The 27,059-nt window shown below is 38.1% G+C and overlaps 1 protein-coding gene across 4 annotated transcripts in view; it reads right to left on the minus strand.

Annotated features, from left to right (window-relative positions):
- Positions 1 to 4,984: 4,984 nt before the first annotated feature.
- The window catches only part of Lpar1 (lysophosphatidic acid receptor 1), a 114,545-nt gene continuing 92,470 nt past the window's right edge, over positions 4,985 to 27,059 (minus strand). For all 4 annotated transcript variants that reach the window (XM_090330420.1, XM_090330417.1, XM_090330419.1 and 1 more), the window contains exon 4: positions 4,985 to 7,456. In XM_090330420.1, coding sequence (XP_090186546.1) covers positions 7,155 to 7,456 — 302 coding nt within the window. In that variant the 3' untranslated portion in view covers positions 4,985 to 7,154. The remainder of the gene's footprint in view (positions 7,457 to 27,059) is intronic.

The following is a 27,059-nucleotide window of genomic DNA, read 5'->3' on the forward strand; positions in this document are numbered from 1 at the left end:
GCAGTAATCATCTCTGTTTAAGCTCCCAACAAAATAGATACATATTTTCCTCAGATAAATTTCTGAAATTTATTATCAAGTTTTTGTTTCTTTCTTCCTTTTTTTTTCTTTTTTTTTTTAAAGACATATATGAGCCAGGAGTTTGGCCTAGTGGTAGAGTGCTTGCCTAGTATGCACGAAGACATGGATTTCATTCCTTGGTACCACATTCGAAGAAAAAAGCCGAAAATGGTCCTGTGGATCAAGTGGTAGAGCTCTAGCCTTGAGAAAGCCCAATGACAGTACTCAGGCCCTGAGTTCAAGCCCCAGGATTGGCAAACATCATCATCATCATCATCATCATCATCATACATAAACAAATAAAATTTTCTCAGCCTTTGAACTCAAGAATATTGAGGCCAGGATTTTGGCCTAGTGGTAGAGTGCTTGCCTACCATGCACTAAGACCCGGGTTCGATTCCTTGGTACCACACACATGGAAAAAGCTGGGAGTGGTGCTGTGGCTCTAGTAGTTGAGCTTTACCCTTGAGAAAGCCCAAGGACAATGCTCAGGCCCTGGATTCATGTCCCAAAACTGGCAAAAAAAAAAAAAGTCAGATCTGTTGTATACAAATGTCCTTTCTTTGGGAGGAAAAATGCTTTTTCATGTTTCTGGAAAATACATTCAGATATTAAGTCAATTTTTAGTTTTCTTTTTATTTCAATCCTGTTAAGTAGATTAGAGGCTCTTGATGAAGGAAGTAGCAAAATGTCAAAAAAAAACCCCTCAAGAACAAAAGACTTCAAAATATAACTCTTCACTCCAGCAATACCTTCTGAGACACATCTTAGCCACTTCCCTAGTGCAAAATGCTCCTTTGATGGCTTTACACAGTAGTTTTTTCCTAGATCCTTACTCTTAATCAAGGTAGGCTCCTTATCTCAACCTATTTCCTCTCCCATGCATTGAGATGTCAAGTCACAATATCTTGGGTAACCCTCCTAATGCAAACAACCAACTGCTCCCAAGCACTTAACTATCCATCCATCCACCATCCAATCTTATCTGTCTGGACCTCCATTGCCATCTTTCATCTCAGTTCAGGTGGCAGCTTCTGATCTTGTCTTCTTTATTCTTAAATGAAAACCAGACTGCTTCCTGCTTCATGACTTAAATCTATAAACTCATTCTTCACCATTCTAAGGATAAAATGAGTCCCCAATCACTCTACCCATTAAGCCTGCACTTCTGCCTTTCAAGCTTCCCTGGCACAGCCTATACTTACCCTTCTTTTCCAAAGGACTTGCTTTCACCAAGCTTCTTCATAGCTTGTTGGAAAGTCCTATGTGCTTACGTCAGATCCATGCCCATTTTTTTCTAATGGGTTGTTTGATGTGAGGTAATTACCAGACTGAGTACAAGTTCAAAAGCTTGACAAAACCATACCTCTGATCAATTCAGGCTCAACAAGGTTTTGAGAGGGACAGTCCCATTCTAACATAAGCTTGCCTGATTACTCATTTGAAGCAGGGTCTCTCTGCCATTCCCCATCCCTTTGGTCTTTCAATTTCTTTGTCATGATATTATTTTCTTCCTAATTCTTAATACATTTTGTAATTGATTTTTCCCTCTTCTTCTGTCAGTACTGAGCCTTGAACTCAAGGCCTTGCACTCTTGCTTAGCTTTTTCACTCAAGTCTAGGGCTCTGCTACTTGAGCCACAATTCCACTTCCAACGTAGCTGTTAACTGAAGATGAGTGTCGCTCAGATTTGTCTGCCTTGGCTGGCTGGAAACGGGATCTTCAGATCTCAGCTTCCTGAGTAGCTAAGATTACAAGTGTGAGCCACTGGTGCTCAGTATGATTTTTTAAAATTTAACTTGTCAATTTGGGGGCTAGGGCTTGAACTCAAATCTAGAAATTGCTCAAGGATAGCACTTGACCCAGAGCTCCACTTCCAGTGTTTTGATGATTAACAAGATATAAGGATCTCCTGGACTTTTCTACTGTGTTTTGTTTTGAACCATGATCCTCAGATCTCAGGTTGCTGAGTAGCTAGGATTACAGGCCTGACCAATCAGTGCCGTTATGTAATTTTTTTTCTGTCACTCTTACTAAATTCTAATCTTCATCAAGGATCTCACTTGCAATGTTTTCAGTAATATACATATATGTATGTATATTCATAGGTAATGAGCTCTCAAACTATTGTGAATGGATCAGTTAAATGACAGTGGTGATAGAAGCAATTGCAACTCCTTATGACCCTATTATGTTCATCCAAGAATAAGTTTAGTAGATAGCAACTTATTTCTACTTTTTTTTTTTTGCAGTCCTGGTGCTTGAACTCTGGGCCTGGGCACTGTTCTTGAGCTTTCTCAAGGCTAGTACTCTATCACTTCAGCCACAGCACCACTCTCAGTCTTTTCTGTATACGTAATACTAAGGAATCAAACCCAGGGTTTTGTGCATGCTAGGCAAGCACTCTACCACTATGCCACATTCTTGGCTCATATTTCTACTTTTATTCTATCCACTTACAATACTGGTAACTTACCTTGCACTTGAGTAACTTAGTATCTATATTGGCTATGTAAAGGCATGTCATAAATAACACAACAAGCATCAACTTCTGACAGCATGTTTTCTTCTATTATTTTTACTGTGTTAAATTCTTTGAAATAATTTTGAAAGATAGAATCCATTCTATCTCTCCTTAAAAAAAGACCTTGCATTTTGACAAGGACATACTAAAGCTACTAGCACAACCATGCTTACTGCAGTATTATTTACCATAGCTAAGATATGGAACCATCACAGATGGCTCTCAGTAGATAAATGGGTCAAGATGTGGTACTTACACAAAATGGAATTCTATGCTGCCATCAGAAAGAATGACATCGCCCCATTTGTAAGGAAATGAAAAGACTTGGGAAAAAATCATTAAGTGAAGTAAGCTAGACTCAAAGAAACATAGACTCCATGGTTTTTCTCATTTGCAATAAGTAGTACACATCAGAGGGCCACAACAGATCAATAACTATACGGATATGGCCACATAGCTTGAGGATAAGTGGAATGAACTCCAGGATATGGAAACAATAGCTTGATTTATTTTTTGTGTTTGCTATTCTCAATCTACTGTGTGAAATTATTTCCCCATCCCCCATCTCCTTCTCATGTGCCACTGAATTTGACTTTGGTACCTGGTGTATTGTATAGAGGTTTATTTGTTTACTTGAAATAGGGGAAGGGGAAAAACAAGATGATTGGGAGGGGGGGAGGAAAACTGGGAGAAAAACATTGGAAGGGGTATCAATGTTCAAGAAGTAATGTACCCACTACCTGACAAAAGTAACTATAATCCCTCTTTTTATCATCCTGACAATAAAATACAATTGGGAAAAAACCCTTGTATTTTATTGGGAAAGGCAAGGCAGGTAAATACATATAAAAATTATGGATTGCAAGAGGATCAAAACATAATTAGTTATCAAAATGTTATAGACAGCAAGTTAGACTTACAATTTTCCCTCTGAGCTCCAATTTCTTCATGTGTGATAGTTGTTGCAAGGGTAATGAAACAGTTTAAATGAGTGCTTTCTGGAAGCTGTCGATCCTCCCATCAATGCAACATGATAGTAAGATTAGAAAGAAAGACTACAAGGCTAATCAAAATCAAAAAGGGGGCTTAGAGAGATGAAAAAAATGATCTGGGGCTGTAGGCAAGGCTCTTATGCTTTGAAGAAACTTGAATGTGGCTGTAGATTAAATGACAGATTCTGTATCATCATTAATTTCCAGATTGAAACAGCTGTATTAGATGGTGAACAAGAATGTCCTCTCTAGAAATTATAAGATATGCAAGTCATACTTACAATGACTAAGGAATGCTGAACGTATTCAGAATTTCATGATTTGGTAAGCTGTTCTGTTAACTCTGAGATGGTGTCAAACATCATCTCTACTACAAAGATTCAACTGAGAATTGTCTCTGAAGGATTATGAGATCTTGTGACAAATTTGCCCTTTGTCACTTCTGAATGTTCATAAATGAAGATAGTTTAATTATAAACTGGAACCATCTAAATGAAGAACTAGAAAACGTGGCATTTCTGGTTTTATTCTTTACAGGGGGAGATAGAAAATATGTCAGGTCTTGAGAGTCAGGCATGGTTTCCATGGCAACTACTCAATTCTGCCATTATTGTATAAATGTAGCCATAATACCACATACAATAATGTATGCCTGTATTCTAATACAATTATATTTATGGACACTGAAAGATGAATTCCATGACATTTTTATATGTCACAAAGCATGGTCCTAGTCATTTTAAAATATAAAACCTGACCTTCAGCCTAGGTCATATAAAAAACTGAAGAATTTGGCTGATGGGCCTGAGAGTATACATTCTTGTTTTATTATTTTAAGTGATATTACATTACACTGACTACTAGCAAATAATCTGTGCAGATGAAGCGTAGGATGTAAGGAAAATTATGAGCCAGGTGAATAAATGCTAGGGCATAAAGAAAATTATGAGCCATGTGAATAAATGGTAGAATGTGAGTGGACATTATGTAGACTTATGACAGAGTTGGCCCCCAAGTCATATACACATCTTCTGTCAGATAGTCCTCAGATGGAAGTCACTAGCATCCAGCCAGATTTTTTGTTGTTGTTGTTGTTTAAACAAATTTACTTGAACAGTTACTCTATTGAGACAAGAAACATGATCTCTCCTTTTATGGGACAGATACCACTATCTCTTAGACATGGAAGGACTGTTTGCCTAAGATTGAACAGAGCAGTTCTGGGCTGCAGGGAAGAGGAAAGGGGAAGGAAAAGGAGGGCAGGGTAGCTATTTTTTTTTCACCTCAGAGTTCAGCAGTCTTGTGGCAGAAACAAAAAGGAGATGACACAGAGAACTCACCAAGAAATGCAAGCCGGAAGGCTCTCAAACAAGAGAAATAGCAGTGATTAGAATGACACGCTATCAAACACTGATTGAGAATGATTTATTAAATCCAATTAGGATGTTTTTCATTTCAAATAATCCACAGCTCTTCCATAAAAAAAAAAAGATAGGCACATCAGTTAAGGTCCAAGTTCACTTCTTATACTTCCAGACTGAAATACTCTTGTGTTTTGTGTAACATTCACGCAGACACCTTTCTGCAGGAACCTTTCTGGTTCCCTCGTTCTGATCACTGGAAGTGCTTTAACAAATCAACCTTCTCTGTTCAAATGCCAGCCACACACCAATTTCCTCCTTTCTAGACAGCCATTCTTCTTCAGTTCTTCCTCTGAGACTTCCTCCTGACTTTCCCCCACACCTGCTTCAAGACTGCATTACTTTCTGGTTCTCTTAACAACAAAGTAAAACACTTCAGAGTTTGCCTGGACAATGTATTATTACACAGATATCACCTAATATGGCAGCCGCCTATGTGGACAATTCCTGGAAAACACATTGTAGCCAGTCACATACTCAGCCATGTCATCGCCTTGCTAGCTGTTGAATACACTGATCATTCATTCACATGGCATGTTTGATTTCTTTGCATTTTTTTTCAGTATTACATTACAGTCGTGGCTACCTAGAGTGGCTACCATTCCCTGCAAAAAAAAAAAAGTTGAAATTGCTGGAGTGTTTTGTTAACTGAGACTGTTGACTTTCAAATCTGTCCTGTTATATTTAGAGAAAGTCACTCTCAACTAAATTACCACTTCCTGTCTTTTGTAAAAAAAAAAAAGGAAAAGAATAAAAAAGAATTTAACTGGTTTTCCTCACAACTGCCACCAAAGCAGTGCAAAAGTAGGAAATCCTTATTTATAACAAGTACAGGTATAAGAAGATAGTTCACATTTAAAAAGAAGTCCTTCATGGGAATACACCCTAAGTAAGTAATTCTATGGTCAACATTTTACATATACAACATTCTTTTGCAACTTTATAGCAGTGAAAATTTGAAATACCATCAATAGTCAATGATATACCAATGGTTAAATGAAATGAATTGGATTCATTAAATGGAGTATTATACAGCCACTAAAATTGTTTCTGTAAAAAATTTAATACCATAAGAAAATCTGGCAATTCTGTAATAAAAACTAGTTATAAAATTGTTTACAGCATTATCCCAATTATGCAAGAAAGTATACAATATGTTTATAGGCATACATGGAAGGGAGACTGTAATGATGGTTATTTCTGGGATATTATTAGAATTATCTTTATTTTTATACAAGTCTCTTTGATCTTCAAGTTTTCTATGGTAAGTATGTATTATCGCATAACTCAGATAACCACAGGCTATTACAGGTTTTCACTCAAATATGGGCAATAAGAACACATTTGGGTTTCCAAATATGTAGAAACAATATTACTGTGTTTTGTCTTCTATGATTTTTTACAGTGTATGTTTTGGTGATAAAATCATATTCCCTATTACCTTCACACTTGTTACAACGCTTTACTTTAAAAAAGTAAGATTGTGATTAAAGCACTGTTTCTTTCAGAGCCTAAACAAACACTGTTTTTCATAACTAGAACTTCTCTTTCCTAGAAATCTTAAAATTAGCTCTTTTATTTTTTTAAGTAAAGCATACCATATACATACATTACATGCATGCTTTCTAGGCCAAAAATAATGATAATTTTAATTTACAGTTTTCCTATATAAGGAAAAAGAAAATCATAGTAGCTTATCTGTCTACAGTCTTAGCATCACAAACCTGACAAAAGGTATACATGGTGTTTATTAAAGGAAATGTATTCTTGAAAAATAAAAACCAAAGGAAAGCCTGTATGTAAAAAGAAGCTGTAGCCTTGGTCAGAGTTTCTTCTGACTTGCACCAAGTCACACAGGATCTTCTAAAGACTAGTTAGTGTAGTCTATCTTACTGGACACTCCAGTTTACTTCTGAATTCCATCGTGAGAACTTCACTTTCTACTTCCAAAAGGACAAAGATGGTCACATAAGCTAATTCTCACCATCTATCAAGTCTCCTGGGGGCATGGGAACAAATACTGCCATTGGTTAGTGTTTAAGTACACAAGTTTCTTTTTTCTGTCCACTCTCACTCCCTACCTTGCCCAGTAAGCAGGTAGGGGAAGTGATCTATGCCTCCAGAGAGGACAGCCAGCTTCTCATTTGAGTTTTCTTCTTAAACCACAGAATGGTCATTGCTGTGAACTCCAGCCAGGATGGTGTGGTTGAGGGAGGAAGCTGAACGGTCAGAACCCTCTGTGGGGCCATTGGTGTTCTCACTGCGCTGGCAGCAGAGGATCTGCCTGAAGGTGGCGCTCATCTCCTTGTCGCGATAGGAGTAGATGATGGGGTTCATGGCAGAGTTGAATTCAGCCAGGAGGAGGAAAAATTTCTCATAGGCCAGAACATCACACTGTGGGCAGCACACATCTAGCAGTAACAAGACCAGTCCTGGCGTCCAGCAGATGATAAAGGCACCTGCACGACAGGGTAGGATTGGGAAAGATTATAAAGAGAAAGAATACAAAAGTATCATTAGTAGATATGCAACCAGAAAATGCAATGACTTCAGTTTAATATAAAAACCCTAGAAATGTTTGGTGCCAGTGGCTAATGCCTATAATCTCAGCTATTCAGGAGGCTGAGATCTGAGGATTGTTTAACACCAGGCTGGGTGGGAAAGTCTGTGAAACTCTTCAATTAACCACCAAAAAGCCACAAGTGGGGCTGTAGCTCAAGTGGTAAAGCATCAGCCTTAAGCAAAAGAAAAAAAAAAAAGCTAAGGGATATAGCCAAGGACTTGAATTCAAACTCCAGGATTGGCACAGCAAAAACAAAAAAAAAAATTCTAGCACTTCAATGCACATACTGTTATGGTAAATAAAATTTCACTATTCAAGAATAAACTGGAGATATAAACCATCAAATATTTATTAGGTGGGAAAAACACAAAAGTTTGCTAAGTAATTGAGACATGTAAAAGTGCATTTTGGATACACACTTCATAAACTTTCTTCACATATCTCATAAACACATTGTGTTTAAGCAAAAGATAAATGACAAATATCAATTGATATCTAAGCTAAAACACAGTTTCTAGTTTCAGTTTGTCTGAGCTCAAATCCCTAATTACTTTTTTTTTTTTTGCCAGTCCTGGAGCTTGAACTCAGGGCCTGGGCATTATCCTTGAGCTTTCTCAAGGCTAGCACTCTACCACTTGAACCACAGCACCACTTTCAGCTTTTTCTGTGTCTGTAATATTGAGCGCTTTGTGCATGCTAGGCAAGCACTCTACCAGTAGGCCACACTCCTGGCCCCATCCCTAATTACCATTTTTACCCAGCTTTCTCATCTGAAACGTGGACATGATTACATTCACTTCATGAAGTTAGTTGTAAGGCATAAATGAATTTAGGGATAAAAACATGTAGTATGTAGAAATAGTAATTATAATGATATTGTTATGATCTGCTCTGTAGCATGGATTTTGGGGGAAAAGCAGAGGGCATTTTTATAGTTTGTTTTTGTTTCTGGGGCTTGAACTCAGGGTGTCATCCCTGAGCTTTTTCATTCAAAGCTAGCATTCTTATTACTTGAGCCACAGCTCCACTTCTAGCTTTTGCCAGTTAATTAGAAATAAGAAGCTCATGAAATTTCCTGCCTGAGCTGGTTTTGAAATTCAAGTGCTCAGATCTCAGCCTCTTGAGTAGCTAGGATTGCAGGTGTGAGACACTGAAATTTGGCTGTAATTTTAGAAGGAATAGAGATATAGATTCTATTTTTATTTCTATTCTGTTTCATTTCTGAAGTCACTTCTCATTTGGATTTTATAGAAAGTGAACATTATAACGTATATTAAACCTATCCATGTGTTTGTTCCCTTAGGATGTGCTGGGGATTCTCAACTAAAGGGACGTGAGTCCAAGGGCTCCATGGGCCCCTGGCATCCATTACAACAACCTAATTGGACCTGAGTGTATAAAGAGGTAGCACAATGCGGGGGGATGGGGGGGGAAAGAGTGACCCCCAGAAGTGCCTTTGAATCTTTAGATTTAAATGTTAGTCCTGGCACAAGCTGGCCTTGGACTAGCCTCAAGGGATGAGTTTCACAAAATGTCAACAAATGAGATTTCATCTCCAAGCACCCAGTGTTGAATATGAGCTTGTCTTTAAAAAAAAAATCCTTTCAGCAGAGAAATGAAAATAATGTGAGGAGAGGAGGAAAATAACCCCCTAAATCTCTTTGTTCTATAACACCAGCGTGTATTGGTTTTAAACAGCTGTTCACTGTGAAGACTGTCCAATATATTTCATTTTTTAATAAATGCAACACCTTATACTTTCCTTACAGAGAAAAAAATAGTAATATTCCAAATATCAGGAGATAATAGCCAAGGCATTATCTGAACTTCAATAAAAATGTTAATACAGCATTCATTCCAAAGCCCTTGAATTTCCTTTACTGAAAAATCACTCAGAAAGCTAAACAGAAAGGAAAATCAAAGGATGCCTCTTGGGTTTCAGAAATAATGCATTATTCATCAAGAAGTCAGGAAGGTAATTATTCCTGGGGATGGAAAATGCACAGTGCCACTATTCAGTTACTTGGGAACTCTAAACACACAGGGGCCCTCATGAATGGCAGCGCACACTCTCAAGTCTCCTTTCCCCTTTCTTTCATCTGAGCTCTCATAGAGTTCAAGTTCAGAGGCTGATTTGATAGGAATGCACACAGATCTTTTTTTTTTTTCTCCTAGGGAGCAGAGGGGCTATTCCTTATTCTTACATAGTTTCTCAGTCTGCTTGACTTGGCTCAGAAGTGACAGAATTCAGATGCAATCATTATTGATTATGATTTCTTCCAAAGTTAAAATATGAGGAAAAAAATCTATCTTGAAAAAAGAGTGGGGGACAGAGGGTAGGACAATGGTCTTAGAAACTTGCCCACGGGCCTGGTCCTTACTTTTAAACAACAAAAAAATTGCTAGACTGGACACAGAATGTGGGAAACAGCCTAGTCTGACAGGAATTAATATATGCAGATGCTATTCAAGAATTTAAGAATTTTCTCCCTTGCCCAGAGAAGAACTGGTTTGGTTTGGTTTGGTTTGGTTTGGTTTTGTATGAAGATTAGGCCCAACCACACTGTTTAAATCTTCAAGTTTCAATCAAATATTTCAGTGACTCAGTTCAGGGCTCAGCAGCAATCCAGGCTCCAGTGGCTTATGTCTGTAATCCTAGCTACTTAGAGACTGAGATTTGAGGATCGTGGTTTGAGGTCAACTCATAAAAATTCTTGAAACTCTTATTGCCAGCAAACCAGCAAAAAGCTGGAAACAGAGGTATGGCTCAAATGGTAGAGTACCAGCCTTGAGCAAAATAGCCAAGTGAGAACATGAGAACCTGAATTCAAGTCCCAGTACCAACACCAGAAAAACAAAACAATGACAGAAAAAAAACAACCTACAAAACTTTTCCTGCTTACTCCCTTTCTCTTTCCTAGTGGTACTGAGAATTAAAATGACAAAAAAAAAAACAAACAGGATACACTACAGAGTAGGGGACTGGAAAATTCCAAGGTAGCAAGCAAATAGTTTCAAATAAAATTTGTTCAGATTATGGATTTCCCATATATATAATATTATATATATGTGATATATATATATATATATATATATATATACAGAGCGGGGGGAAGTACAGCTAGATGCTACTGGCTTATATATCCTAGCTACTCAGGAAGCTGAGATCAGTTTGAAGCCAGCAGAGTAGAAATGTTTGTGAGACTCCATCTCCAATTAACCAGTAAAATGCCAGATGGGAGGCATGGCTCAAATGATAGAACACCAATGGTGAGCATTTGGAAAAAGCTAAGTGAGGAATTCAAACTCTAGTGCTGGCACATTAAAAAGAAAAAAGTTAAAGTGACAGTAGGGCAGCTGGTGGCTCACATTTGCAATCTAAGCTACTGGAGAGGTTGAAATGAGAAAATCAGGGTTCAAAGCAGTCTAGGCAGAAAAGTTCATAAGGTCTGAACTTAGTGCTGTGTGCCTCTTTGCCATGGTGGGAAGCGTAGCATAGGTGATTACATCCAGGCATGTACTTGGGCATGAAGGGAGACCCTATCTTAAAAATAATCAACAGAAAATAGTGCTGAGGGGGTGTTAAAAGCACAACCTAGGCACACACAGGGTCAGAAGTCAAATCCCATTACAAGGGGAAGGAAACTTCCCTGGCAGCATCTGTAATGCAGAGAAGTGCTAACTCTCTGTGTCTGCACCCCTACAGAGCATCCTGATGATGCTCTTGCAAGTCTTCTTTAAATTGAGCATCCTCTTGACCACCAGCAGTGATGGCTATTGGAGAAAGCAGGTGTGGAATAGCAGGAGAGAAGTCAGATTTCTCCAAGGCAGACAATGTAATCATGGTTGGAACCATAAAGACTGGAATTTCATGAAGCTTAGAGACCATATCATCTAGATTATGATAGTCCAAGGACTTGCAGTTGAGTGTTGGAGGGAGGGAAAAAAGAAGGACAAGGGAATACAAGAGATGCGAGAAAGTATCAGGCTGTTCTGGAAGTTCTAAAAGATCAATACAACATCTCCCAGACTGGGGGGTAGTATAATACAATACTTGGTAGGGACAGTCCTTTTAGTAGTTTGCGTGTGTGTGTGTGTGTGTGTGTGTGTGTGTGTGTGTGTGTGTGTGTATGTGTGTGTGTGTGTGTGTGTGTATTTGTCAGTCATGGGGCTTGAACTCAGGGCCTGAGCACTGTCCTTGGTCTTTTTCTCGAGGCTAAAGCTCTACCACTTGAGCCAGAGCACCAATTCCAGCTTTTTTTCTATGTATGTGGTACCGAGGAGTCGAACCCCCTGGTCTTCATTCATGCCAGGCAAGCACTCTACCACTAGGCCAAACTCCTGGCCCCTGTAGTTTGTATATTTTGAGCCTGTTTCTGATGGAGCTTCTACAGAACAAGGCACAAAACCAAAGAACGATATGTAACAGTAGAAAGGTCAAAGGAAGTTATGATAATTTATCATGAAGTTGGAAGAAGTGGTAGAAAATGATTCAACATCATGTAAGGCCTCATGAATCTAAAACACTCAAAACTGTTTCAGTCCAGTACAGGTTCTCACCCCTGATTATACATAATGATAACCCATGCGAGGGCTTATTAGAAATGAAGACCTTCATTTTTGTGGTTGCCAGTACTGAAAAGTGAACCCAGGACCTGAATACTGTCTCTTAGCTTTGTCGCTCAAGCCTTAGATTCTACCACTTGAGCTGCAACGCCACTGCCCCCATCATTTTGGTGGTTCATTAGAGACAGGAATCTTTCACTGTGATTCTCAAATCTCAGCTTCCTGAATAGTTAAGATGTGAGCCACTGGCAGCTGATTCAAGGACCTTCATTTTAATATCATTCACTTTATTTGTCAGATTTTCATTTAAGATATATCGTTAGTGGCAGAGTAGAGTAAGCATGATCAAGATAAGGAAAAAGAAAGAAGAATCAACTTCTTCTCCTTACCCCCTCCCAAATTCTGGAAGAGAAACAATAAAAGCATGAGTCAGAGCAGGCATGTGAAGAAAAATATAAAGCTGCTTAGGAAGGGGGCAGATTCCACCCAAGGTAAGAAAGGTGGGAAAGTCCCAAAACACTTCTACATGTTCACTTGGAGGGAAGGAGGATGACAATGGTACCTTAGGCAGAGGGAGGAAATGGGAGAAAGAATTCATTGGTGCTTTTGCAGGGTTTGCTGAGCATAGGGAATAGATGGTGTTGATATTATATGTTAGTTTGTAGGATCTACAAGACCAAGATATCAGAGGAAGGAGACATCCAGCTGCCACAGGTTCATGGAAGGCAGTGTCCTGGAAAATTCATCTGTCAAGGTGCTGAACACTTTGCCTGGTTGGCTAGTGTTAGAAGGAGAAAAGGAAGAGGCTACTCAAAACATGTCTGTGGGTTGCTCTTCCCTGAACAAGCTTTCTTTTGGCACCTGCAAAAGGAATCTGGGAGTTACCCCAATGCCCCCAAAACTGAGGGAGAAGTGCTGGAATATAGTCTCCAAAGGCAAGATGGGAGGAGGCTGCTTTAGAACAACAGGTCATAGTGGCAGACCAAGATCCTATTACCATATTTTCCTTCAAATCTATGCAACCCATCGGCTGAATAATGCATACCATCTGGTCTCACAATCAGTTATCTTTGTTCCCCTCTCCAGTGACTTTTTCCTAACTAGCTGAACTTTGCTTCTGTGCTTACATAGGGAACTTCCAAACCAGGGAGGTGGGGGGAGGGAGAGAGAAGGGGGAAGAAAGAGAGAGATTAAGATTTCTGATGGAAAGAACAAAAAGCATTTATAGTCTGGCTAGCAAAAATTGTGTGTGTGTGTGTGTGTGTGTGTGTGTGTGTGTGTGTGTGTGTGTGTTTAGCTACAACATCAGACATCCAGGAGTTTTGAAACAAGTCAAGGGAATCAATTCTACACCAGTCCTGTATACTGGCTAACTACTCCAGTCCCCCACTCTTTGTCTCTCAAATCAAGATTTCAGCCAGAAACCTCCCTCTCCATCTCGGAAGCCAGTGGTGTGGATAAAAGGAGGAAACAGGGTTCCCAATACCATGTCATCTCTGTATTAAGATTGTAGGCTCTGCTAGAAAGATGCATGGTTATGGGGCTGGGAATGTCTTAGTGGTAGAGTGCTTACCCAGCGTGCATGAAGCCCTGGTTCGATTCCTCAGTACCACATAAACAGGAAAAGCCAGAAGCGGTATTATGGTTAAGTGATTAGGGTGCTAGCAAAAAAAGAAGCTCAGGGACAGTGCCCCAGCCCTGAGTTCAAGCCCCAGGAATGACAAAAAAAAAAAAAAGATGCAAGATACATCTTCTGTGCTATATAACTTTCATTATGCAAAAAGTCCATTGCATTGAAGCTAGATAACAAAACAAAACAAAACAAAAAAAGACTAAGACATGACTTTTGGATGTCTTTTTACTTTCCCTTGAATTTTCAATTGACTTTTTCACTCTCTCTCACCCACTTTGTCTTTCTGTCTGTCTTCCCCCCTCCCCCATTATAGCCAGTAGAAACACATGGGTTATCTCAAACAGGAAAAAGCATGCTATTGATATACTTCCAAGTTTTTAAATTATAAAATTTCTCTGTAAATCCCCATTACCACAAAAAAAGAAAAGAAAAGAGAAAAGAAAGGAAAGGAAAGGTTAACTCTTTCTGGGATAACAGAAAGGAAAGGTAAGATTTCTCTGCAAAGATAATGTATCAAGTCCTCTGATTACTATCCAAACAGAACCAATTGGTTTCTAGACCTGTTCAACATTTCTTAGGATATTGCTTCTTTCTGCATAACTAGGTGGTATATTGTTTCTTTAAACTTATATATTTCTCTTTTTCTGGAAGCTCTTTTCCTTTTATCTCATATTTTCTAAAGTGTATATATAGATACACATACTATATATAAAGTGTATATATCACTATCAAAAAAGTGTATATAATCTCAAAATTGTTCTGTTCTTAGAATGTTGTCTTGTAACTTACCACTAGCTAAAGTTATTTGACAGAAAACACTCATCTTTACTTTAAAAATAATAAATCTTAGATCAGACAAAAAAATCACTGTCACCAATTTCAGACCAACATCATCTAACTTAGAAAGCAATATTAAAGTTATTGCATGATGATGACCCAGCTGTTACCAAGGTGATTTGAATAATATTTATCCCTTTAAATGGATAAATGAAATTCCCCCCAGAATCTTTCCCTAGCAAAAAGTTCAGCATGTAACAGGAAGTTTGTAATTGGTTTTGCAACCCACTTAATGTTCCAGCTCTGAATTAAGGTTCTTCCAAAATGATCTAAGTTCAAATAAGTGCTCATATTTGGCCACAAATGCTCTCAGAACTAAGAAGATGACAAAATTCAGTGGATTTTATTCTTTGCATTTCATGAACTACCAGCACAGATCAAGAAGATAATGTATGAGTCAGAAGACAAAGATAGAGAAATGTAGTAGAAATGTCATTTACAATTCAGTCCCCTACTGCCAATGGAGAAAAAAAAAAAACCTAAAAACTGAATCCAAAAGTACACTCAGAAAATTTTGTGAAATATCTTTTACAGCCTAAAAATATTTGTTTTTATGTCCAAACGACATGAAAAGAATGGAAAACAGTGTATGTGCGATCATTCTTTTTGAGAACAGTTAGGTCTTACAGCTGCCAAGTGTCCTGGCTTGATCTTTACAAAGTCCAGATTCTCAGCAAAGTACTGTCTGTTCTGCTATGATATGGTAGTAGCTGAGTACCTACGATAGTTCCTATTATCAAAGGATTTTTTAAGTTGTGTGTGCCATGTACACGCTAGTACTGTCTTGAACTCAGGGCCTGAGTACTTTCCCTTAGCTTTTTTATTCAAGGATATTGCTCTACAACTTGAGCCACAGATACACTTTCAGCTTCTTGAGTGATTCATTATACTTGGGTCAATCTCATGGACTTTTCTGCCTGTGTAGGCTTCCAACCTTGTTCCTCAAATCTCAGCCTCTTGAATGGCTAGGATTTTAGGTGTGAGCCACCACAGCTACACTAAACTTTCCTCTTGTTATTGTTAATAAAAACGTTCTTTCTTTCATTTTTTCCTTCCTTCCTTCCTGTTATGGGGCTTGAACTCTGAGCCTGGGTACTGTTCCTGAGCTCTTCAGCTCAAGGCTAGTTCTCTACCAATTTGAACCACAGTGCCACTTATAGTTTTCTGGTGGTTAATTGCAGATAAGAGTCTCACAGACTTTCATGTCCAGGCTGGCTTTGAACCTCGATCTTCAAATCTCAGACTCCTGAGTAGCTAGGCTTACAGGCTAAAAGCTTTCCTATTTGCATACACTAACTGTATAGTTGGCTTTACTGTAACATTTCCACACATATGAGCAATGTACCCTGATCAGTCTCCTCTCTCCTCCCTCATTCACTCTCCCCATCCAAGCTTCCTTTTTTTTTTTTTTTTTTTGCCAGTGGTGGGGCTTGACCTCAGGGCCTGAGCACTGTCCTTGGGCTTTCTCAAGGCTAGAGCTCTACCACTTGAGCCACAGCACCACTTCCAGCTTTTTTTCTATATATGTGGTACTGAGGAATCAAACCTGGGTCTTCATGCATGCTAGGCAAGTACTCTACCACTAGGCCAAACTCCTGGCCCTGCAAGCTTCCCTCTTAAAACAAGTTCAACAGGTTTTATTGTTCTGTCTTCATACATAAACCACTTTCATTCATGTTCTGTCTTCATACATAAACCACTTTCATCATAATTGTCCTCATCCATTTCCATCTCTATTTATCCTGCCTCCTCTTCCACTGGTGTTTACTGTCTATCTAAACAAAACTTCTTATGCTGGTACTGAGGTTTGAAGTCAGGGTGCCACATTTGCTGGGCAAGCCCTCTACGGACACAAGTCATACCTCTGTACTTAAAACTCATGAAGGAAATGTTATTTATACAGCAACAACAGCAAAACAATTATTCATAGGAGAAAGTAGATGTTTATGCTGAAGAAGTCAAGATTCAACAATCACAAACATTTTTTATAAGAATTTCAATTTTTCCATTATTTTAACTGTGATGAATAGTAAGAAAATAGAAAAGCAAGTGTGAGCCACAATTCATAAAACTAAATTTTCACTCGCAAATAAATCCTAAGCCAATGTCAATCTATCTATTATAAAGTCTTCAAGATAAGCTATATCAAATCTGAGGATTTATCCTGCAATATGTTCACTCAAGAAAACTGGACCTGACTTTAGACAACCACAGAGAAGTAAATATACGATAATATCCACTATAGAAGATTATAAAAAGCTGTATGCCAGTGGTTCACGCTTGTAATCCTAGCTGCTCAGGAGGCTAGATCTAAGGATTGCAGTTCAAAGCTAGCCTAGGCAGGAAAGTACAGGTTATCGCCAACTGACCCTTAGGAAACTGGAAGAGGTGCTGTGGCTCAAAGTGATAGAGCGCTAGCCTTGGGCAAAAAAAAGTTCAGGGACAGCTCCTAGGCCCTGAGTTCAAGTCCCACAACTGGCCAAAAAAATGTTATGGAGATATTGTGTTTTTACTAATAAGAATGATCTCCAAGATGCATTATTATAAAATGAGGTAAAAAGAGAAAAATATATAGATATATTTACACTACTAATTATGCTTTGACAATAAAGCCACACCAAAGAAAACTATACACACATTTGCAATAGATGTCCTATGATAAACCCCACTTAAGGTTAATTGTCAATTTATTTTAGAAATTTGTAGAATAAGAAATCATTTCAAAAATGATACATTAGATATGTTATTTGACTTAAAAATAAATCTGTATTTAGTTGCCAATTCTTTGATATAAAAACCAAAGTCTTTTATTTGCACATGGGTCTCTTGACTAAAATTCTGTGCCATCTTCCAAGCAAAGCCACACACCAATTAAGTGTCACACATCACTGCCAATTTGGCTTCCTTGATATGAAGTCAAAACTTAACATTCTTGTCATGTAATTTGAGTGTAAAACCTTGGACATTTTTTTATGGTTTCTATAAATTCTGAGAGTTATTTTCTCCAGCTATTTTTAAAGCAATTTCAGTTTCTGTAACATGTACTCATGGAATATAGCAAAGCATTTACCTAATTTTCTCAGAAACACATTTTCTGGCTTGCACTCATTTTTATTTGATTAGATAAGACAATATTTAACTAGCTATATAATGATGACAGCCTGGAATATACATATAGTTTTACGTGACCAAAGCAAGTGCTTTTTGGTAGTAGTCAAGAACTAAATTATTAGCCTTTAATGCTATATATTACATTATTTTTTTAAAAAAAATCATTCAAATGTATGTTTGTATGTTATATATCAGGTATATTCTAGGTATCAGCAAAATAGAGCAGTGAATCAAAGATAAGATCTCTGTCTTCATTACACTTAGGTGCTTAGAAAGATGAAGAAAAGCAAATAACAAACTAATAAGTACAGTGAGAGACAACGCCCAGCACTGGTGCTCACACCCATAATTCTAGCTACTCCAGTTGAGATCTGAGGATCATAGTTTGAACTCTGCCTGAGAAGAAAAAGTCTGAGAGACTCTTATCTCCAGTTAACTAGAGGGAGACAAGTGGACGCTCAGAGAGGGCAAGAATAGATATAAGGATAAGAACTGCTGGAAAATCATGCAATCATCCACACATGATGATGGGGGCATTGAACTTGGGAAGGCAGTGATTGTCCATGAGTTCTGATGATGTAGCAGACATAATGTGTTAACAGGATTGCAAGGAGGGGAGAAACAAATTCTGAAAACAAGGGGAAAACTGACAGTGAAAGAAGGTCACCAATGAAAGCTACACAGAGTTGTAAGAATAGAAGCCTGATTGGAAGAGGTTCAGAAAGAACCTCAAAAAAACTGTGCAGTGCAAGTCAAGGCTAGTCCTTGAAGATGTCTTACTATGAAAGAAAGAAGAGACAGAGGTGGTGGGCAGAAATTATTATGTTTTACAAAGCTATGGGTAACCTACAAAGTTGGTGAGAAGGTTAAGAATAGGTATATGTTCAATACATGAACATAACATATACCCTTACTCACTGGACAGCCTCTTATACAAATACACAGATTGTTATGATATACACAATATAAAGGTATACACATACCCTACACATCCCACATTCTCATATACAAATAAATATAGATCCTTCTTAATCAGACATTCTCATGCACAAATACACATTCCCTTCCTCACACTACATCCTCATACAAATATACACATATCCTACACATCCCACATTCTCATATACAAACACATACATATCCTTCCTGATTAGACATCCTCATACACAAATATACACATTCCCTTACTCATCCCACATCTCACGTCCTAATATACAAATATACACATTCCCTTACTCACTCTAAATTCTCATATACAAATACACACACACTCTTACACACCCTACATCTTTATATACAATGAAAACATTGTAAATGCTATTAGGAATTAGTTATTGCCATGGCTGATGATTGAGGTATGAGAGGTGATTCATTATGTATTTTCACTGTTAGCATTTATTTACAAGTTACAAACCCTCAGTCTAATTTTAATTATGTTCTAAAATCTAAGCGCCAATGATTGTATATAGAGATTCCCTTCTTGAATACTTGTTTGTTAAACACGTCATTTGAAATATAATGTAAAAACCAATGTTAATAAATTCTTTAATAAAAAAGAATAGATAAAATCATACAGAGTGTTAAAGAGGGAAAGTTAGGGAAGTTATCTTTTCTTGGGCACAGAATTTGTAATATGGAAAGCTTCTGGAATGATGGTGTCACAACAGTGTAAATGTACTTCCTGCCACAGAATTGTGTACTTTCACTGGATAAAAATGGTTGTCACATGAAAAAAAAAAGATAAGATCATATAGAGTTCACAACTTCCAGCATTAAACTTAATTAATGGCAATATCTATTTGACTGAATAGATATACAACTTGTATATAACAGTAAAAACTCTTTAAAAAGGAGTGTGAAAGAATGAGAGGGACCCAGAAAAAGGAACAGAGGGAGGAAATTTAATTGAAGTACATTTTATGCATGTTAAGTATTTCATTGATATAAAACTCCTTTATATGATTAATTTATGTTAATAAAATAAATAAAAAATTCAATGTAGCTTTAAATTCATTTACATAAAAAATTCTGTTATGAAATAATCAATCAGAGATCTGACAGTAAAAATCATGTGTCCTAATTGGCTATATTATACTCCAGTCAAATTTCAGCTAATAGTAGGAATATCAGTTCCTTATATTAACTTCCATAACCCTATCACAATTTTGCAAATATAAATAATTGTAAGAGCAAAAACTGCATTGGGGGGAGGACTTACCCCAGGAGGAAGAAAGAAATTAAAATAGAAATATCACTAAAATAGAAAATAAAAATTAATTTACTTAAGGTTCCCTTCTCATTCCTTACAGGGAAGCGGGAAATCTTTCTGAACTTTACTGAGTTTTCTGTTATTGCTACTCTATTTCTTAGGTAAGAAAAAAAAGCTTAGCCAACACTGTTCTGTAATAAATCCCCTTGTTCTGGCACTTTGCTAGAAGTTTAATTGGATTCAAGAATGAGATACAGCCAGGCACCAGTGGCTCACGCCTGTAATTCTAGCTACTCAGGAGGCTGAGATCTAAGGATCATGATTCAAAGCCAGCCCGGGCACAAAAAGTCCATGAGACTCTTATCTGCAATTAAACAACAGAGAACCAGAAGCGGCACTGTGGCTCAAGTGGTAGAGCATTAGCCTTGATCTGAAGAGCTCAGGGACAATGCCCAGGCCCAGAGTTCAAGCCCCACATCTGAAAAAAAAAAAAATGAGATATATATTAACCACACATACACACACACATACACATTCTCTCTCTCTCTGTCTCTCTCTGTCTGTCTGTCTGTCTCTCTCTCTCTCTGTCTCTGTCTGTCTGTCTCTCTGTCTGTCTCTGTCTCTCTCTCTCTCTGTATACACACACACACACACACACACACACACACACACACACATATGTACATATACCAGGCACTGATGGCACACACCTGTAATCCTAGCTACTCAAGAGGCTGAGATCTGATGACTGAAGTTTGAAGCCACCCTGGGAAGTGGCACCCTGGTTCACACTTGAGAATACTAGACACTCAGGAACAGCACCCAAGCTCTGAGTTCAAGTCCAGTACTGGCAAAAGAAGAAAAAGGAAACAAAAAGAAAAGAAAAAAGAATACAATGGGGGTGGTTGGAGTGTGTCAACTATGGACACCCACTGCTCTAAGGTTATGTTGTCTAAGTCTCATCACTGCCTTCCGAGATGAAGCCAGTGAAAGACAGATGGGAGGCTCTCTTAAGACATTACCTGCTTGCCTTATCTATTCTCAAATAGATCCACTGGGTACAGGGATGACTGAGGAATGAGAAAGAAACCTTAGGAGCTCCCTGGTTACACTGACACTCAGCTTTTATATCCTCCCTCCTTCCCTCTTTCCTTCTTCTGTCCCTTCTTTCCTTTATCCCCTCATCTCTTCTCTCTCTTCTTCCTTTCCCCCTCCCTCCGATCTTCCTTCACAGGCTCCCACTGTGTAATCGGGTCCCCCAACTTGTGGTCCTATTGCCTCTGCTTCTTGAGTGCTAACATTACAGATATGGACCACACTAGGCCAAGCCTATATCTATTTCCATTTCTTAACTCAAGATCTTAATCAGATTAAGCTCACAGAGAGAAAATTATTTGTTAAGGAAGATATAAACTTTGCCAATTCATTTGCTGGTTTGATTTCCTTTATTTACCCTTAGCTCCAAGCTGTTAGTAAAACATCTGCTTCAAGTTTAAACTGGAGGGAGGAATGGCCTTTCTTAATTTGGACATATTATGGTAATGAAGAGCATCAAGTCTATCATGCAATTAGTCTCCTTAGCACAAAAAGCACAAATGCTGTGAATACTTTCTAAAGTAAGATTCTGTTTCAAAAATGCTGCTGATAATTATTTTTTAATTACCAATTACCCTTTCAGGCCTATTGCAATTTGGAGGTGTTAATATCTTTTAAATGGATTTTTTCACAATATATTTTTTATAATACCTAGTACAATTTACCTGGGATGACTCTTAGAAGATTTAAAAGACATTTCCAAATGTGAAATTAATTGCTGAGTCTGATGACTCAATTACAATTCATTTTACACTGGAGTATTTTGTTATTCTAGCCTTGTGTTCCAAGAAACAATCTGGAAAGTAGCCCTACTTATGTAGATTAAGAAAAAGAAAGCAGAGGGTCAGGGGAGGGAAATGGGAACAACATGAGGAGTATCAATGTATGAGGAGTAATACACCTACTTTCTGGCTAATATAACTGTAACCCCTTTATATATTACAATAAAAACTGAATTAAAAAAAAGAAAAAGAAAGCAGAGAACCAAGAAATAGTAGATTTAAATGGGATCTAGAGTCAGCTTGCTAGATTGAAGTCATCTGAGGGTAAGTACTAGAGGGGTATTTAAAAATATACACTGAAATGTGGCTTAGGATTTTGGAGGAGGCAGTTCAGAACATCGGAATAGCTCCCAGGCAATGAAGAATTTTGCAGTCTCTATAGTTTGGGTAGCCAGATCTAGAAGACTGGCACCACCAAAAAGAACGTTCAGCAATAAGGGAAATGTTCTATGTCAGAAACATCTGAGATATGAGTCACTAGGTCTAAGTGACTGGCAAGGGCTTGAAATATGATGAGGGCAACTGAGAAACTGAGCTTCTGAATTTATTCACCTTTAACAAATGCAAATTGAAATGGACACAGGTATGTGGTAGTCACCCTCCTGGCTAGTGGAGAGCTTGACTATGCAAATTATTTTGGAGCAAGCTGCATGATAGACCTCATCATCCTGCAAATTTGAGCACAAAAGTGAAGTTCACTGAGCATTTCTCAACCTAATAACATTTGGAGATGGGTACTGCTTTCTTGTGGGGTTTGGTCTTTCCATGTTTTGCAAGGATCCTGGCCTCTGTCTACCAGATGCCATTGAGTTGAGAAAATCAAAGATGTCTGAAGATAACTGCCAAATTATCTCCTGGGAAAATTAGTGATTTAAAGAATGCTTTTCTACATAAAATTGTACGAGGAAACCAATATTAATATCTTTCAATAACTCAAGTATCTGCACATTTTTTCCATTACTGCCAAACAAACACATCATATACATTGAGCTTCACATCACTGAAAATTTACTGTCTAGCGGTCAGAAGTCTGACCTAGGTGTCATAAAGTTAAAGCCAGTACTAGCAGGGCTCTGGAGAAAAAAAAAATCTGTTTCCTTAACTTTTCCAGAGGCTTCCATGCTCCATGGTTTCGTGACACCCCTCCTCTACAGCCAAAGCCAACAATTCTACTTAGGCTCCTCATCTCAGACTCCTTCCTCATATCTGCAAAGGCTCTGCAGCCATGAGAAGTTTTACATTTACAGGCTTAAGGAATAAGGGATGTGCACATCTTTGGGTCATCATTTTTCTCACTCCTATAGCATTAAAATAAAAATCTGAAGCAATGGCCTGGGAGTGTAGCCTAGAGGTAGAGTGCTCACTTAGCTTGCACAAAGCCCTGGGTTCGATTCCTCAGTACCACATACATAGAAAAAGCCAAAAGTGTTTCTGTGGCTCAAGTGGCAGAGTTCTAGCCTTAAGCAAAGAGTGTCCAAGGATAGTATCCAGGCCCTGAGTTTGAGCCCCAGGACTGACAAAAAAAAAAAATCTGAAACAAGCCAGAGCGGTGGCTCACAGCTGTAATCCTAGCTACTCAGGAGGCTGAGATCTGAGGATCAAGGTTCAAAACCAGCCCAGGCACAAAAGGACCTGAGACTCTTATCTCCAATTAACCTCTAGAAAACGAGAAGTGGGGCTTGGTGCAAGGGTAGAGTGGTAGCCTTGAGCCGAAGAGCTCAGGGACAGCACCCAGGCCCAGGGGTAGGGTGGAGCCTTGAGCTGTAGAGCTCAGGACAATACCCAGGTTTAGCTCAAGCCGCATGACTTCCAAAAAAAAAATTTGCTAACAAATGAGAAAATTGTCATTAGTGCATTTTTAATTTTTCTTAGCAGTTACAAATTTCACTTGTATAGTTTACAGTTATATCTATACTTTTAACGTTTCACTTTTCTTTAAAAGTGAAGAGGCTATCTAGTAATATGAACTCTTTTGCATTCACATCCTTCCTCATGAACTTCCCTGTGTTTTGTAGATTTTTGCTTACATGTATTCAAGGCTGGTACATTTTAAGTCACAGAATACTTAATGATGTTAATTGTACAGAATTGCAGCTCTAAAATCAATTCTTTCCTTAATATGTTCCTATTTACTGCTCTTTAGAGTAAAAGCCTATATGTGCTGAAAAAGGAAGTTGACTTCCACATATGAGGTTATGGGTTCAATCCCCAGTTCCAAAAATTAAGAAGGGTAGAGAAGAAGTGAGAGGGAGGGAGGGAGGGAGAAAGAGAGAGGGGGGGCATTTATATTTTTATACTTAGAATTTCTTTGCCTCCTTGAGTTTGATGTATAAGATCCAAATGACTGTCTTCTAAATCTCCTTTTCCCAGGCTTGGGAAGTAGAGCATGCTGAAGCTGATAAGCAGCAATTCAAAGGATGGCCAAAAGAGAAGTGGTGGCACAAAGATGGAGCCTTGCTGGCTCATGTTCCCTCAGAAACAGGAGTGGTAACAGAAAATGAGGCTTTCATTTAACCCTCTTCCCCTCTTCAAAAAGTATGAAGACTCCATCCACACATTGAAGCTATGAGATTGCTGAGGGGTAGGAAGTGCGAGAGCTAGAGTGTGCTACAATGTTCTTTCAGAAGTACAGTATAAAAGTCCAGTGTCATTTTTTCAATTGTAATGTATAGAGGAGTTATAGTTGTTGCCTCCCCCCCCCATTAACCAAATGCTTTTTAATGGTAATGGAGCTTAAACTCAGGGCCTGGTCACTGAGTCAGCATTTTCATTCAAAGCTGATGCTGTACTGCTTAAGTGATAGTTCCATTTCTGGCTTTTCAGTGGTTAACTAGAGATAAGTCTTAACAGATTTTCATGCTTCAGCCTCCTAAGTAGTTATGATTACAGGTATGAGCCACGAGTGCCCAGCTTATGGTTATTCTTAAGAGTTCCTGCTCTCTAAAAAATAAAAATAAAAAAAGAAGAAGTCCCTGAGAAAGATTTCCAGTCTAGACAGGACAGTATCAACTTGGTCCTGCTTCCTCTCAGCCAAGTATAAATACAAACCCTGGAAAACAGAACAGAGCAGAGTACAGGGGATCACCAAAGAGAACTGTGAGAGTGAGGAAGAAGGTGAACTAGTTAGTATCAGATATTCCAGGGCTGTGGAAACATCTCAGCAATGGAGTACCTTACAACCCTGGACACTACAGAAGACTTGTCCAGCCAACATTTCCAAATCCCCAACCTTACCACAGACACAGTCCAGGTAGGCATATTTACCCTCAGTTCAAACAGGGGTGTCAACAACACTGCCAAAAAGCAAGCAGCCCTAGAAGAATGGATCAGGAGCCTTGCAGTCAGTAAGAGGCTAATGGCCAGGTAGGGGTAAGGGGAGTACTTATTCTACCTATTCAATGAACCGTCAAGGTTCTTCTCTCCATGAGAGACAGAAGGTGGCTAGCCACACTAGGAAAAGGGTTTCTGAGGCAGACAAAGGCTCCACTTGGGAAGTGTTGTCCATTGGGATAAGTACAAGTACCTGTCTCCAGGAAATCTTCATGTCTTCCTTTTTGTCCTACCCAGTGGACACACTCGACTCATCCATCCCAGGTAGTACCAGCAAGGGCCAAGAGGAGTGCAGAAAAACAAAGCAGATCAAAGTAGCAACATGTAGTCTCTAAAAATTATCCCATTACCAGATACATGGGCCACAAAAATAGGTGAGGTCCTACATGTCAAACCTAAGAGGATAACCATCTGCTAATAGGAAATTTTAATCATAATTAGTATAAACCATGGACTTTGCTAGCAGAGGTTTACAATAGGGCAAAACCTAGATACATAAGGCCATATAGGATGAGGCTAAATGAAATGACCTCCAGGATATAGAAACAAGAGCCATATAATGTGTGACTGTTGTTCTTAATGTACTATGTTATTTCTCATCTCTTTCGTTGCCTAATATTGTTACAGTATCTTACCTTGCTATCTGATATATTTTTGTATGTATATATTTGTTTATTTGAAATAGGATAGGGAAGGGGGGAAAACAAAGGGAGGGGTTGGGGGAGGGAAATGGGGACAAAATCATGAGAAAAAGGTAGCAATGTTTGTGAAGTAATGCATCTTCTATCCGGCAAATATAATGTAACCTTTCTATTAATTACAATAATATATATATTAAAAATGAAAAAAATTAAGTGAACTGAGTCTTTTTATGATCACTAAATGTTCAGAATCCAATGAAAAATTGCTCATTGTATCAAATTGTAAGAACATCACCACTTAAATTGAGAAATTACAGATGGCAGACATTTAACCAGATTAAACCACATAAGCCAAATGATGTAATTATTGACAAGATGTTAAAGAGTCAGCATAAAAATGGTCTGACAAGTAATTGCAAATTCTCTGGAAACAAATAAAAAAGTAGATAACCTCAGCAGAGAATTAGCAGAAGTTATATAAAAAAGTGGAAATTATAACACCAAAAAAAAAAGCAAGAAAAGTAAGTTCAATGAGTCCAACAGCAAAATGGTATGACAGGACATAAGCATTAAACCAGAGGAGGGATGAAAGGAATTTACTCAATCTGAACAACAGAGGAAAAAACAACAATTAAAATCAAGCAAAATAGGACCTCAGGAAATTGTGGCACAGATACAAAATAGTCAACATCCATATCATCTGTGGCCCCAAAAGTGAAGAAAAATAGGAGAAAAGACTTAAACATTTTCAAATTTGTCAAAAAATACAAGCCTAATAAATTCAAGTTCACTTCAGTTCTCAAGATATTAATTATGAAATATCCTGGCATTTATTTGATTGGATTTATTCTATCTGGGATTCATAAAATGACATGTTGAATAAAAATCCCTTTGGACAACTAACGACAAAAAAGAAACCCAAAGAAATTAAAATTGGAAAACTTCTGTAGACAAGATAAATTGGCTGTAACCTCAAAGACAAACTGTTCTTGTGTTTGTATAGAAACTTTCAGATCACTGAGCCTCTGAGATGAGCCACATAAACTGCTTGTTCATCCTCCACCTTCTCCAACAAGAAAGTCAGACTCTCCCTCAGTGGTATAATGTACTTTGTAAGCAGAGTAACATCTTCTTCTCTATCTGTAACTTCAACACAGTGGCTTTCTTCAAAAAATTTGTTAAGAAAGGTTTCTGTTTGTTTTGTTCAAACTATGTATTCTTTCCTTTAGGAAAAACTTTCTGCATCAAGACAGATAATTAATCATAAAGAACATCATCTCTGTAATTTAGCCTGA

Source organism: Megascapheus bottae, chromosome 3 (assembly GCF_031878675.1).
Source record: "Megascapheus bottae isolate mThoBot1 chromosome 3, mThoBot2.hap1, whole genome shotgun sequence".
Lineage (NCBI taxonomy): Eukaryota > Metazoa > Chordata > Mammalia > Rodentia > Geomyidae > Megascapheus > Megascapheus bottae.